The 15,000-nt window shown below is 40.9% G+C and overlaps 1 protein-coding gene across 8 annotated transcripts in view; it reads right to left on the bottom strand.

Moving 5' to 3' along the window:
- si:ch73-103b11.2 (trichohyalin) overlaps positions 1-15,000 on the bottom strand; it is an 82,220-nt gene that overhangs the window by 20,638 nt on the left and 46,582 nt on the right. For all 8 annotated transcript variants that reach the window (XM_053235732.1, XM_053235742.1, XM_053235729.1 and 5 more), the window contains 5 exons: positions 13,327-13,440; positions 11,783-11,839; positions 2,037-2,105; positions 1,719-1,808; positions 471-580 (listed from right to left, as the gene is read on the bottom strand). In XM_053235732.1, coding sequence (XP_053091707.1) covers positions 471-580; positions 1,719-1,808; positions 2,037-2,105; positions 11,783-11,839; positions 13,327-13,440 — 440 coding nt within the window. The remainder of the gene's footprint in view (positions 1-470; positions 581-1,718; positions 1,809-2,036; positions 2,106-11,782; positions 11,840-13,326; positions 13,441-15,000) is intronic.

Raw genomic sequence — 15,000 nt, 5'->3', positions numbered from 1 at the left:
AGCGCTGGAGTAACACGCCTACCGTAAACACACTAACAAGTAAACAAACTACCGTAAGCGCTGGAGTAACACGCCTACCGTAAACACACTAACAAGTAAACAAACTACCGTAAGCGCTGGAGTAACACGCCTACCGTAAACACACTAACAAGTAAACAAACTACCGTAAGCGCTGGAGTAACACGCCTACCGTAAACACGCTAACAAATAAACAAACTACCGTAAGCGCTGGAGTAACACGCCTACCGTAAACACGCTAACAAATAAACAAACTACCGTAAGCGCTGGAGTAACACGCCTACCGTAAACACGCTAACAAATAAACAAACTACCGTAAGCGCTGGAGTAACACGCCTACCGTAAACACGCTAACAAACGGACATGTTGTAATGAGGCTGTTGCATTGAGGCTGTTTGGGAGAATTAGAACCGTAAACTACATTAGTTAGATAAGAGGAACAGTAAATGTACCGTGTGACGTCGGGCGTGATCGTGGGTCTCACGCTCTTCATGATGGCCTGAATCCAGTTCCTCCGTATCCCAGAAGTCATAGCGGAGAGAGTGAACGCTCCCTCCTTACTCTGAGAGACAGAGAGACAGTTTATAAACTGATCACCTGTACCTGGCTGCCACGTCCCCAACCTCACAAACGTTAATAAATCATTAAAAACGCCTGAACCGTGTTTTATCTACTTGTCGGATTCCTGAGCTGATTTATTTGTGTATGTGAAGTTTACAGGAGATTCTCTTTAGTGATGTTTACGCCATTACACCCAGCACTTGCAGAGTGATAAAGAAGGTCATGTTTTTTTTTTTGTCAAACACGATGTATTACGACAGCCAAAGACAATTTTAATAAAATTAATTTATACTAATACAAACACATAATGAAATACACTGATCTCAAACACAAGGTGAGAAGAAGACAATGATTTAAATAAATCTCTAACAGCAGCAGAATAATTAGAGAATACTGCGGCTGATGGTGTGATTATCACAGTTATCTGTGCTCGCTGTTATACTGTTGAATAAAAACTAATTCACAGTTACATATCAGGTAAAGATCGGATAAAGATCAGGTGATTGTTTTTTTTCTAATCTTCAGCTGTCCAGTGTGGGTGAGTCTGTGCTCATGATTCCTGTTCCTGGCTGAGAGGAGAGGAACCTGATGAGGTCTTCTGCTGTTGTAGCTCATCCACCTCAGGGTTCGATGTGTTGTACATGCTAAGATGCTTTTCTGCTCACCACGGTTGTAAAGAGTGATTATAGTGATAGTGAAGTGACTTGTGGCCAAGTATGGTGACTTATTATATAAGTTATTATATCCTTCCTGTCAGCTCAGACCAGTCTGCTCATTCTCCTCTGATCTCTCTCATCAGCCTGCAGATCCTCCGCTCACAGGATGGTTTTTGTTTTTCACACCATTCTGTGTAAACTCTAGAGACTGTTGTGTGTGAAAATCCCAGCAGGAGATCAGCAGTTTCCGAAAAACTCAAACCAGCCCATCTGGTACCAACAACCATGCCACAGTGAAAGTCACAGAGATCACACTTTTTCTTCATTCTGATGTTTGATGTGAACATTAACTGAAGCTCTTGACCTGTATCTGCATGATTTTATGCTTTTATGTGCTGATGCCACATGATTGGCTGATTAGAAACCTGTATGAATGAGCAGGTGTACAGGTGTTCCTAATAAAGTGGACAGTGAGAGACTCACATGGATTTGGAAGCCGTAGTTCCTCTGTACTGGAAACTCAGTGACATCATAACAAGTGGACAAATCAATCTCTCCATCCAGATCCGCCGCCTGAGGTAATACACACTGATGTAAGTCACACACACACACACACACACACACACACACACAAACAGACTCACAATCACTTGCACACAGAATCTCAGACACACTCAACCACACACAATCATACAGACTCACACAGACTCACACACATACAGTCTCTGTCTCTCTCTCACACACACACTGACACACACACACACACACGTTAGATAATACACACCAAACACTGAGACTAACCTCCTCAGCGATGGAGTCTCTGTAATATCTCAGACTCTGATCAGTCAGAACAAACCAGTGTTTCTTCCACTGAAACACACACACACACACACGTTAGATAATACACATCATATTTCATTCATAGGATATTTTAATTTTTTTTAATCTTTGTATGACGATAGATTCTGATCCTCACATTCAGCACATTCCCTACATTGTGTTAAACAGCACAAACATTTGTTTTTTATCTAGAGAAGAGGCAGAACATAGATAGATAGATAGATAGATAGATACATAGATAGATAGATAGATAGATAGATAGATAGATAGATCACTTTATTCATCCCAGAGGGAAATTCACCCATTACAGCAGCACAGACAGTTAGAATTATAATTATACTAAGAGTAATTTAACATTAAAAAGGAAATAAAATAAGAATAAATATCTAAAACAGAACACAGTGTGAGAGTGTGATGTGGTGCAGTGAGGTGAAAACACTGTAAACACTATAAACAGTGTAAACACTGTAAACATTATACACAGTGTAAACACTATACACAGTGTAAACACTACAAACGGTGTAAACACTATACACAGTGTAAACACTACAAACGGTGTAAACACTATACACAGTGTAAACACTACAAACGGTGTAAACACTATACACAGTGTAAACACTATAAACATCGTAAACATTATACACAGTGTAAACATTATACACAGTGTAAGCATTATACACAATGTAAACACTAGAAACGGTGTAAACATTATACACAGTGTAAGCATTATACACAGTGTAAACACTATACACAGTGTAAACACTAGAAACGGTGTAAACATTATACACAGTGTGAACACTAGAAACGGTGTAAACATTATACACAGTGTAAGCATTATACACAATGTAAACACTAGAAACGGTGTAAACACTAGAAACGGTGTAAACATTATACACAGTGTAAACACTAGAAACAGTGTAAACATTATACACAGTGTAAACACTATAAACAGTGTAAACACTATACACAGTGTGAACACTAGAAACGGTGTAAACATTATACACAGTGTAAGCATTATACACAATGTAAACACTAGAAACGGTGTAAACACTAGAAACGGTGTAAACATTATACACAGTGTAAACACTAGAAACAGTGTAAACATTATACACAGTGTAAACACTATAAACAGTGTAAACACTATACACAGTGTGAACACTAGAAACGGTGTAAACATTATACACAGTGTAAGCATTATACACAATGTAAACACTAGAAACGGTGTAAACACTAGAAACGGTGTAAGCATTATACACAGTGTAAACACTATACACAGTGTAAACATTATACACAGTGTAAACACTAGAAACAGTGTAAGCATTATACACAATGTAAACACTAGAAACGGTGTAAACACTAGAAACAGTGTAAACATTATACACAGTGTAAACACTATAAACAGTGTAAACACTATACACAGTGTAAACACTAGAAACAGTGTAAACATTATACACAATGTAAACACTAGAAACGGTGTAAACACTAGAAACAGTGTAAACATTATACACAGTGTAAACACTAGAAACAGTGTAAACACTAGAAACAGTGTAAGCATTATACACAGTGTAAACACTATACACAGTGTAAACACTATACACGGTGTAAACACTAGAAACAGTGTAAACATTATACACAGTGTGAACACTAGAAACGGTGTAAACATTATACACAGTGTAAACATTATAAAGAGTGTAAACACTATACACAGTGTAAACACTAGAAACGGTGTAAACATTATACACAGTGTAAACACTAGAAACAGTGTAAACACTAGAAACAGTGTAAACATTATACACAGTGTAAACACTATACACAGTGTAAGCATTATACACAGTGTAAACACTAGAAACGGTGTAAACACTAGAAATAGTGTAAACATTATACACAGTGTGAACACTAGAAACAGTGTAAACACTATACACAGTGTAAACATTATAAAGAGTGTAAACATTATACACAGTGTAAACACTATAAAGAGTGTAAACACTATACACAGTGTGAACACTAGAAACAGTGTAAACATTATACACAGTGTAAACATTATAAAGAGTGTAAACACTATACACAGTGTAAACACTATAAAGAGTGTAAACTCTATACACAGTGTAAACACTATAAAGAGTGTAAACACTATACACAGTGTGAACACTAGAAACAGTGTAAACATTATACACAGTGTAAACATTATAAAGAGTGTAAACACTATACACAGTGTAAACATTATAAAGAGTGTAAACACTATACACAGTGTAAACACTATAAAGAGTGTAAACTCTATACACAGTGTAAACACTAGAAATGGTGTAAACATTATACACAGTGTAAACACTAGAAACAGTGTAAACACTAGAAACAGTGTAAACTCTATGCACAGTGTAAACACTAGAAACGGTGTAAACTCTATACACAGTGTAAACACTAGAAACAGTGTAAACATTATACCCAGTGTAAACACTAGAAACAGTGTAAAGACTAGAAACAGTGTAAACACTATACATGGTGTAAACACTATACACAGTGTAAACACTAGAAACAGTGTAAACACTATACACAGTGTAAACACTATACACAGTGTAAACACTATAAAGAGTGTAAACACTATACACAATGTAAACACTATAAACAGTGTAAACATTATACACAGTGTAAACATTGTGAAGGCTGAAAAATGAAAAGAGGTAAAGTGGACAGTGGATAGTGAACAGTGGATAGTGGATATGGATAATGGATATGGATAGTGGACAGTGGACAGTGGACAGTGGATAGTGGATATGGATAATGGATATGGATAGTGGACAGTGGACAGTGGATAGTGGATATGGATAGTGGATAGTGGATATGGATATGGATATGGATAGTGGATATGGATATGGATATGGATAATGGATAGTAGATATGGATAGTGGACAGTGGACAGTGGATAGTGGATATGGATATGGATATGGATAATGGATAATGGATATGGATAGTGGATATGGATAATGGACAGTAGATATGGATAGTGGACAGTGGATAGTGGATAGTGGATATGGATAATGGATATGGATAGTGGATAGTGGATATGGATAGTGGATAGTGGATAGTGGATATGGATAGTGGATATGGATATGGATATGGATAGTAGATATGGATAGTGGACAGTGGATAGTGGATATGGATAGTGGATATGGATAGTGGATAGTGGATATGGATAATGGACAGTAGATATGGATAGTGGACAGTGGATAGTGGATATGGATAGTAGATATGGATAGTGGACAGTGGATATGGATAATGGATAATGGATAATGGATATGGATAGTGGATAGTGGATATGGATATGGATATGGATAATGGATATGGATAGTGGATAGTGGATATGGATAATGGACAGTAGATATGGATAGTGGACAGTGGATAGTGGATATGGATAGTGGATATGGATAGTGGATAGTGGATATGGATAATGGACAGTAGATATGGATAGTGGACAGTGGATAGTGGATATGGATAGTGGATATGGACAGTGGATAGTGGATATGGATAATGGATATGGATAGTGGATAGTGGATAGTGGATATGGATAGTGGATATGGATAGTGGATAGTGGATAGTGGATAGTGGATATGGATAGTGGATATGGATATGGATAGTGGATAGTGGATATGGATAGTGGATAGTGGATATGGATAATGGACAGTAGATATGGATAGTGGACAGTGGATAGTGGATATGGATAGTGGATATGGACAGTGGATAGTGGATATGGATATGGATAGTGGATAGTGGATAGTGGATATGGATAGTGGATATGGATAGTGGATAGTGGATATGGATAATGGATATGGATAGTGGATATGGATATGGATAGTGGATAGTGGATATGGATAATGGACAGTAGATATGGATAGTGGACAGTGGATAGTGGATATGGATAGTGGATATGGACAGTGGATAGTGGATATGGATAATGGATATGGATAGTGGATAGTGGATATGGATAGTGGATATGGATAGTGGATATGGATAGTGGATAGTGGATATGGATAATGGATATGGATAGTGGATAGTGGATATGGATAATGGACAGTAGATATGGATAGTGGACAGTGGATAGTGGATAGTGGATATGGATAATGGATATGGATAGTGGATAGTGGATATGGATAGTGGATAGTGGATATGGATAGTGGATATGGATAGTGGATAGTGGATATGGATAGTGGATAGTGGATAGTGGATATGGATAATGGACAGTAGATATGGATAGTGGACAGTGGACAGTGGATATGGATATGGATAGTGGATAGTGGATATGGATATGGATATGGATAGTGGATATGGATATGGATAATGGATAGTAGATATGGATAGTGGACAGTGGACAGTGGATATGGATATGGATAGTGGATAGTGGATATGGATAGTGGATATGGATAGTGGATATGGATAGTGGATAGTGGATATGGATAGTGGATATGGATAGTGGATAGTGGATATGGATAGTGGATATGGATAGTGGATAGTGGATAGTGGACAGTGGATATGGATATGGATAGTGGATATGGATAGGGGATATGGATAGTGGACAGTGGATATGGATAGTGGATATGGATAGTGGATAGTGGATAGTGGACAGTGGATATGGATATGGATAGTGGATAGTGGATATGGATAGTGGACAGTGGACAGTGGACAGTGGATAGTGGATAGTGGATATGGATAGTGGATAGTGGATATGGATAATGGACAGTAGATATGGATAGTGGACAGTGGATATGGATAGTGGATATGGATAGTGGATAGTGGATAGTGGATATGGATAGTGGATAGTGGATAGTGGATATGGATAGTGGATAGTGGATATTGATAGTGGACAGTGGATATGGATAGTGGATATGGATATGGATAGTGGATAGTGGATAGTGGATATGGATAGTGGATATGGATAGTGGACAGTGGATATGGATATGGATAGTGGATAGTGGATATGGATAGTGGATAGTGGATATGGATAGTGGATATGGATAGTGGACAGTGGATATGGATATGGATAGTGGATAGTGGATATGGATAGTGGATAGTGGATATGGATAGTGGATATGGATAGTGGATATGAATAGTGGACAGTGGATATGGATATGGATAGTGGATATGGATAGTGGATAGTGGATATGGATAGTGGATATGGATAGTGGATAGTGGATATGGATAGTGGATAGTGGATATGGATAGTGGACAGTGGATATGGATATGGATAGTGGATATGGATAATGGACAGTAGATATGGATAGTGGACAGTGGATATGGATATGGATAGTGGATATGGATAATGGACAGTAGATATGGATAGTGGACAGTGGATATGGATATGGATAGTGGATAGTTTTTTCCAAGATGGCGGCACGGCAGTAGCACGCAGTGGCCACTCCGGATACAAAATGGTGCTATTTTTGTCTTTAGCCCAACTTTTCACGGCACATGGACATCGGAGCTACCGGTGTTCGTGTATACCACTGCCAGACACTCACAAGTTTCAGAAACAACACTACAGCTGTTCTGCATGATGATCTGCTGGAGAAGCTACACGATCTCGGCTTGCTGTGGGGACCAGGCCTCCAACCCTCTGCGTCGCCTGATGCCGGTGGCCGGGGGAGGGGACGTCGCAAGCGGTGCGCGAGAAAGCAGAAGCGCGGCAAGAGGGCGGGGGTCCGTGCTAGGCTAAAAGCAAACCCTAGCCGGCCGGCTCTCCCGTCCATCCTGCTCTCCAATATCTGCTCCTTGGACAATAAATTGGACTACATCCGACTCCAGCAAACTACATGGCGTGAGTTTAGAGTCTGCTGCGCCTTTGTTTTCACGGAGACATGGCTCAGCGACAGAGTTCCGGACGCCGCCATTCAGCTAGACGGGCTAGCCTCGTTTCGAGCCGACAGAAACACAGCTCTGTGCGGTAAGGCTCGCGGCGGCGGCTTGTGTGTTTACATCAACACGGAATGGTGCAAGAACTCTGTGCTAGTCTCTAGTTACTGCTCATCGCTGGTGGAGTTTATGACTGTTAGATGTAGACCTTTTTATTTACCACGGGAATTCACTACTGTTTTCATAATCGGTGTATACATTCCCCCCAGTGCTAACGCTAATGCTAAGGAGGCGCTCCGTGAACTGTATGGGGCTATTAGCGAGCTGCAGAATTGAAACTGTTTATTGTTGCCGGAGATTTCAACCATGCAAATCTCAAGTCAGTGCTCCCGAAATTCCATCAGCATGTGGACTTTGCAACGGGAGGGAAGAACACGCTGGACCTTGTTTACACAAACATCCCCAGCATGTACCGTGCGGGGCCCCGCCCCCACCTCGGCTACTCAGACCACATCTCTGTTATGTTAATGCCAGCATACAGACTGCTCGTCAGATGCTCCAAACCGGTTCTGAAGCAGGTGAAAACCTGGCCAGCAGGAGCCATTACTGCTCTTCAGGACTGTTTTGAACACACTGACTGGCACATGTTCAGGGAAGCGGCAACTGACAGCGACTTCACCAACTTGGAGGAATATGCGACATCAGTGACCTGCTATATCAGCAAGTGCATTGATGACGTCACCGCCTCCAAGACCATCACCTCACGCTCCAACCAGAAGCCGTGGATGACTGCAGAGGTGCGTGCGCTACTGAGGACCCGAGACTCCTCCTTCAGAGCAGGCGACAAGGCGGCCCTAAGAACAGCAAGGGCCAAACTGTCCCGGGCCATCAGAGAGGCAAAGCGCACACACGCCCAGAGAATCCACGACCACTTCAAGACCAGCAGAGACACCCGGCGCATGAGGAAGGGCATCCAGGCCATCACCACCTACAGGACATCACCTGCCTGTGACAGTGATGCCTCCCTCCCAGATGCACTGAACAACTTCTACTCTTGGTTTGAGGCACAGAATGGCATGACGGCAAGGAAGACCACCGCTCCTCTCAATGACCAGGTGCTGTGTCTAACCACGGCCGATGTGAGGAAGACTCTACACAGAGTCAATCTGCGGATGGCTGCTGGACCAGACAACATTCCTGGCAGGGTGCTCAGGAGATGTGCAGACCAGTTGGCAAATGTTTTCACGGACATCTTCAACACCTCCCTGTGCAGCACCGTTGTTCCGACGTGCTTCACGGCCACCACCATCGTCCCCGTGCCAAAGAAGTCTTCAGTGTCTTGCCTCAATGACTACCGTCCCGTTGCACTTACACCCATCATCATGAAGTGCTTCGAGAGGCTCGTCATGAGGCACATCAAGACCCTGCTGCCTCCCTCACTGGACCCCCTGCAATTCGCTTACCGCCCCAACCGCTCAACAGATGACACCATCACCACCACTCTCCATCTGGCCCTCATCCACCTGGACAATAAAGACACTTATGTTCGAATGCTGTTCATAGACTTTAGTTCAGCATTCAACACAATCATTCCTCAGCACTTGATCGGAAAGCTGAACCTGCTGGGCCTGAACATCTCCCTCAGTCAGTCTGGATCGGGAACAGCATCTCCAACACCACCACACTGAGCACTGGGGCCCCACAGGGCTGTGTGCTCAGTCCATTGCTGTTCACTCTGCTGACTCACGACTGTGTAGCAATGCACAGCTCGATCACATCATCAAGTTCACCGATGACACGACCGTGGTGGGTCTCATCAGCAAGAACGACGAGTCAGCATACAGAGAGCCCCACACACCCCACACACACACACCCCTCTCACACACTCTTCACCCTCCTGCTGTCTGGTAAACGGTACCGAAGCATTCGGGCCCTCACGACCAGACTGTGCAATAGTTTCTTCCCCCAAGCCATCAGACTCCTCAATACTCAGTAACTGGACTGAAAAAACACACACACATACCAATATACACACACAACTAAGCATCCTCTCTGCAATTTTTTTTTGCAAGTTTTTGCACATGTTTATGCTGCTACAATACTCATTATATTATATTGTACATAGGCTGCTACTCTTATGTTTACACTATTTCAGCTACTTGTTTCGTACTCTTGTACTATTTGCACTATTGTCACTGGGTTCACTTTAAACAGAACTGTGTGCTGGTCGGCGCTGCACTGGGACTCACTGTCTGTCCCAGTAGTCACTGTACTGTCTGGTACTGTTTTGTACTGTCTTGTACTGTCTGCACATGTTTGCACTTGTGCACTTTACTGTATAATTTATGTAGTAGATATAGATAGTGGATATGGATATGGATAATGGATAGTGAATATGAATAGTGGATATGAATATGGATAGTGGATATGGATAGTGGATAGTGGATATGGATAGTGGATATGGATAGTGGATATGGATAGTGGATAGTGGATATGGATAGTGGATATGGATAGTGGATAGTGGATATGGATATGGAGAGTGGATATGAATAGTGGATAGTGGATATGGATAGTGGATAGTGGATATGGATATGAATAGTGGATATGAATATGGATAGTGGATATGAATACACAGTGTAAACACTATACCCAGTGTAAACACTATACCCAGTGTAAACACTATACACAGTGTAAACATTGTGAAGACTGAAAAATGAAAAGAGGTAAAGTGGACAGTGGATAGTGGATATGGAAAGTGGATATGGATAATGGATGACAGTAAAGTTCTGATGATCTGTTGTACAGTGTGATCGCTCCTGTACAGCTCCTTTCTACAGCCGAGCTGAACGAGTCTCCTACTGAAGGAGCTCCGCTGTTTAACCAGTAGGTCATGGAGCAGATGCTGTTTATTGTCCAGAACATCTGTGAGTTTACTGAGTGTCCTCTTCTCCACCACCACTACCTCAAACCTCTCCAGAGAGCAGCCCAAGCTCGAGCCGGCCTTCATGATCAGTTTGTTGAGTTAAAATAATTTCCTTCTAAAGTCAGGCTTCTCATTAAACATGCTCTGTTTAAAACAATCGCCTCCATGTTACCTTTCCTTCTTAATAACTATTTTAAACTTATTTTATAATCTTTTTCTTGCGAACTTTTAGAAAAACCAGTCCATGAGTCTGTTAGCAGTAAACTGGATTAGTGTAAGACTACAGAAAACCACACCAATGATCTCTACTCCAACAACTAAAAATCATTTAAAAAAAAACATAAATATATTACGTATATTCTTAAAGAACTACATTAGCTACTAATCGATTCTAAAGCTATTTACTGAGCACTCGAGACTATTCACAGATTCCTGATTGCTCGTTTAAAGTGAATAAAAGTCTCGTTTAGGTTTGTTATTGTTTAAACAGTTTAAGCTGTGTTTAGTTTCTGCACTCCCAGGATCTAAAACCATTTCCTTCTTCTCAGGAAACACGTTTAAAACCATCACCTCCATGTTACGTTTCCTTATTAACACCTTTTTAAAACTTATTTTATAAACGTCTTTTCAGCAAACCTTTAGATTTCATTTTAGAATAAATTACATTTGTAAGTGTGATATTTTTTAATTCTTCATTCAACGTACAATTTTATTTATTGCTTTTATATTTTTGCACATTTTTAATCACTAATGCACTAATATTTTAGAAGTTATATCATAATTATATATTCTTTTTTCTGAAAGGAATCTAAGATTTTTCTTTGCATGAAACAATATCATTATTATTATTATTATTATTATTATTACCTCCATCTATCAAAATTAAATGTGTTCACTTTTTAAGGTTGCACACACACACACACACACACACACACACACTTACCACGCCATCCTCGTACAGTTTGGTCATCCATCCTTTCTTAAAGTTCAGCAGATCAGGCTGGAAAATAAAACAAGGCACTAAATCCACGCAGCTAAACTCTCGTCTCCACTCACACTGTAATAACAACAACATTCATAATAATATTTCATTTTCACGAATATTAATCAAGATCCATTTACTCTTTGAACAGAAATGAAAACATAATAATAATACGTACAAATACAAAGCCGTTCTATCTGCCGTACGTCTCTATACTTTATACATTTACATATTTCTCTGATGGCATTGAGCTACAATTCTTAGCAAACAAGTACATATTTTCGGCTATCTGCTAATAATTATCAGCTAATAGCTAGGAAAGTGTAACTAGATGTCGGTTAAATGCTAATATCAGTCATATAATCACTAAATAACTTTCAGCTAACAACACGAGTGCAGAATAAAGGCATTTAATTAACTATAACACAATGATTTAACTGAAATTTTAGAGTAAATAATATTTAGAACTCTGTGATTATACAGAATATAGCTGTATGAAGCTAGCATGCTAACAAAACCATAGCCAGTACTGTGTTCTTTTAGACTATTGAAGAAATAATTTATTTTATTTTTAAAAATGTCTATGATGTATTTGTCTACTTAAAGTTTGTTTGTCTATTTATCTATCTATCTATCTGTCTATCTATCTACCTATCTATGTATCTGTTTATCACTAGTTTTTAATTTAACAAACGTAAACCATGCACACACTACAGCGTTTGAAATCTGAGTACCTTATTCTTATTGAGCTTCATCTGTGTACTCGTCTTCACACACATCTGTGTTCACACACTCGGTGTTTCCTTCCGTATGGCTGCTTATGAATTGCATGTGTGTGTGTGTGTGTGTGTGATAGTGAGTGTGTGTTTCAGCTTTCAGAAGATTTGACGCTGCTAACAGCTATTTATATCAGGGGAGTGTGAGGGCTCCACTGGCAGCTAAACCCGATACACACACACACAAACACACACACACACTCAGAAAATACTTAGACGACCCAGTCAGACGTGTCAAACCTTTTATACTTAACTGTAGTACAAAGTTAGCAAGCACACACACACACACACAGTTTGATACTAATTGGTTTCTCATTTTAAATAAATCTGAACTAATCCCACTTAACGAGGGCCTGTAAATTAATCCCACTTAACGAGGATCTGTAAATTAATCCCACTTAACGAAGATCTGTAAATTAATCCCACTTAACGAGGATCTGTAAATAAATCCCACTTAACGAAGATCTGTAAATTAATCCCACTTAACGAGGATCTGTAAATTAATCCCACTTAACGAGGATCTGTAAATAAATCCCACTTAACGAAGATCTGTAAATTAATCCCACTTAACGAAGATCTGTAAATTAATCCCACTTAACGAGGGTCTGTAAATTAATCCCACTTAACGAGGATTTGTAAATTAATCCCACTTAAAGAGGATCTGTAAATTAATGACACTTAAAGAGGGTCTGAGATTATTAGCGCAGCTGATAACAGTGTTCCTCTCACCGTCATGGAGGACTCTGTAACTCTGCGGTCGAGGCTTTTTGCCCTTCTGTAAACAGACATTTTTCCAGAAAGATCCGTAGTGGAGCCTGCTGCACCGGCATCCAGTGAGAGATCCTAACACAGAGAAAGTGCAGTGATGATGTCAGAAGTGTACCTGTGTCTGTACAGGTGTGTGATGATGTCAGAAGCGTACCTGTTGCTGTACAGGTGTGTGGTGATGTCAGAAGCGTACCTGTCTCTGTACAGGTGTGTAGTGATGATGTCAGAAGCGTACCTGTTTCTGTACAGCTGTGTAGTGATGATGTCAGAAGCGTACCTGTTTCTGTACAGGTGTGTAGTGATGATGTCAGAAGCGTACCTGTTTCTGTACAGCTGTGTAGTGATGATGTCAGAAGAGTACCTGTTTCTGTACAGCTGTGTAGTGATGATGTCAGAAGCGTACCTGTTTCTGTACAGGTGTGTGTGGTGATGTCAGAAGCGTACCTGTTGCTGTACAGGTGTGTAGTGATGATGTCAGAAGCGTACCTGTTGCTGTACAGGTGTGTGGTGATGTCAGAAGCGTACCTGTTTCTGTACAGGTGTGTAGTGATGATGTCAGAAGCGTACCTGTTCCTGTACAGGTGTGTAGTGATGATGTCAGAAGCGTACCTGTTTCTGTACAGGTGTGTGATGATGTCAGAAGCATACCTGTTTCTGTACAGCTGTGTGGTGATGTCAGAAGCGTACCTGTTGCTGTACAGGTGTGTGGTGATGTCAGAAGCGTACCTGTCTCTGTACAGGTGTGTAGTGATGATGTCAGAAGCGTACCTGTTTCTGTACAGGTGTGTAGTGATGATGTCAGAAGCGTACCTGTTTCTGTACAGGTGTGTAGTGATGTCAGAAGTGTACCTGTTTCTGTACAGGTGTGTGGTGATGTCAGAAGTGTACCTGTTTCTGTACAGGTGTGTGATGATGTCAGAAGTGTACCTGTTTCTGTACAGGTGTGTAGTGATGATGTCAGAAGCGTACCTGTTTCTGTACAGGTGTGTGTGATGTCAGAAGTGTACCTGTTTCAGTACAGGTGTGTGGTGATGTCAGAAGCGTACCTGTTTCTGTACAGGTGTGTGTGATGTCAGAAGTGTACCTGTTTCTGTACAGGTGTGTGGTGATGTCAGAAGCGTACCTGTTTCTGTACAGGTGTGTAGTGATGATGTCAGAAGCGTACCTGTTTCTGTACAGGTGTGTGGTGATGTCAGAAGCGTACCTGTTTCTGTACAGGTGTGTGGTGATGTCAGAAGCGTACCTGTTTCTGTACAGGTGTGTGTGATGTCAGAAGCGTACCTGTTTCTGTACAGGTGTGTGGTGATGTCAGAAGCGTACCTGTTTCTGTACAGGTGCGTGTGATGATGTCAGAAGCGTACCTGTTTCTGTACAGGTGTGTAGTGATGTCAGAAGTGTACCTGTTTCTGTACAGGTGTGTGGTGATGTCAGAAGCGTACCTGTTTCTGTACAGGTGTGTAGTGATGATGTCAGAAGCGTACCTGTTTCTGTACAGGTGTGTGTGATGTCAGAAGCGTACCTGTTTCTGTACAGCTGTGTAGTGATGATGTCAGAAGCGTACCTGTTTCTGTACAGGTGTGTGGTGATGTCAGAAGCGTACCTGTTTCTGTACAGGTGTGTGGTGATGTCAGAAGC

Source organism: Pangasianodon hypophthalmus, chromosome 1 (assembly GCF_027358585.1).
Source record: "Pangasianodon hypophthalmus isolate fPanHyp1 chromosome 1, fPanHyp1.pri, whole genome shotgun sequence".
Lineage (NCBI taxonomy): Eukaryota > Metazoa > Chordata > Actinopteri > Siluriformes > Pangasiidae > Pangasianodon > Pangasianodon hypophthalmus.
This window is presented reverse-complemented; position numbering and strand designations above follow the sequence as displayed.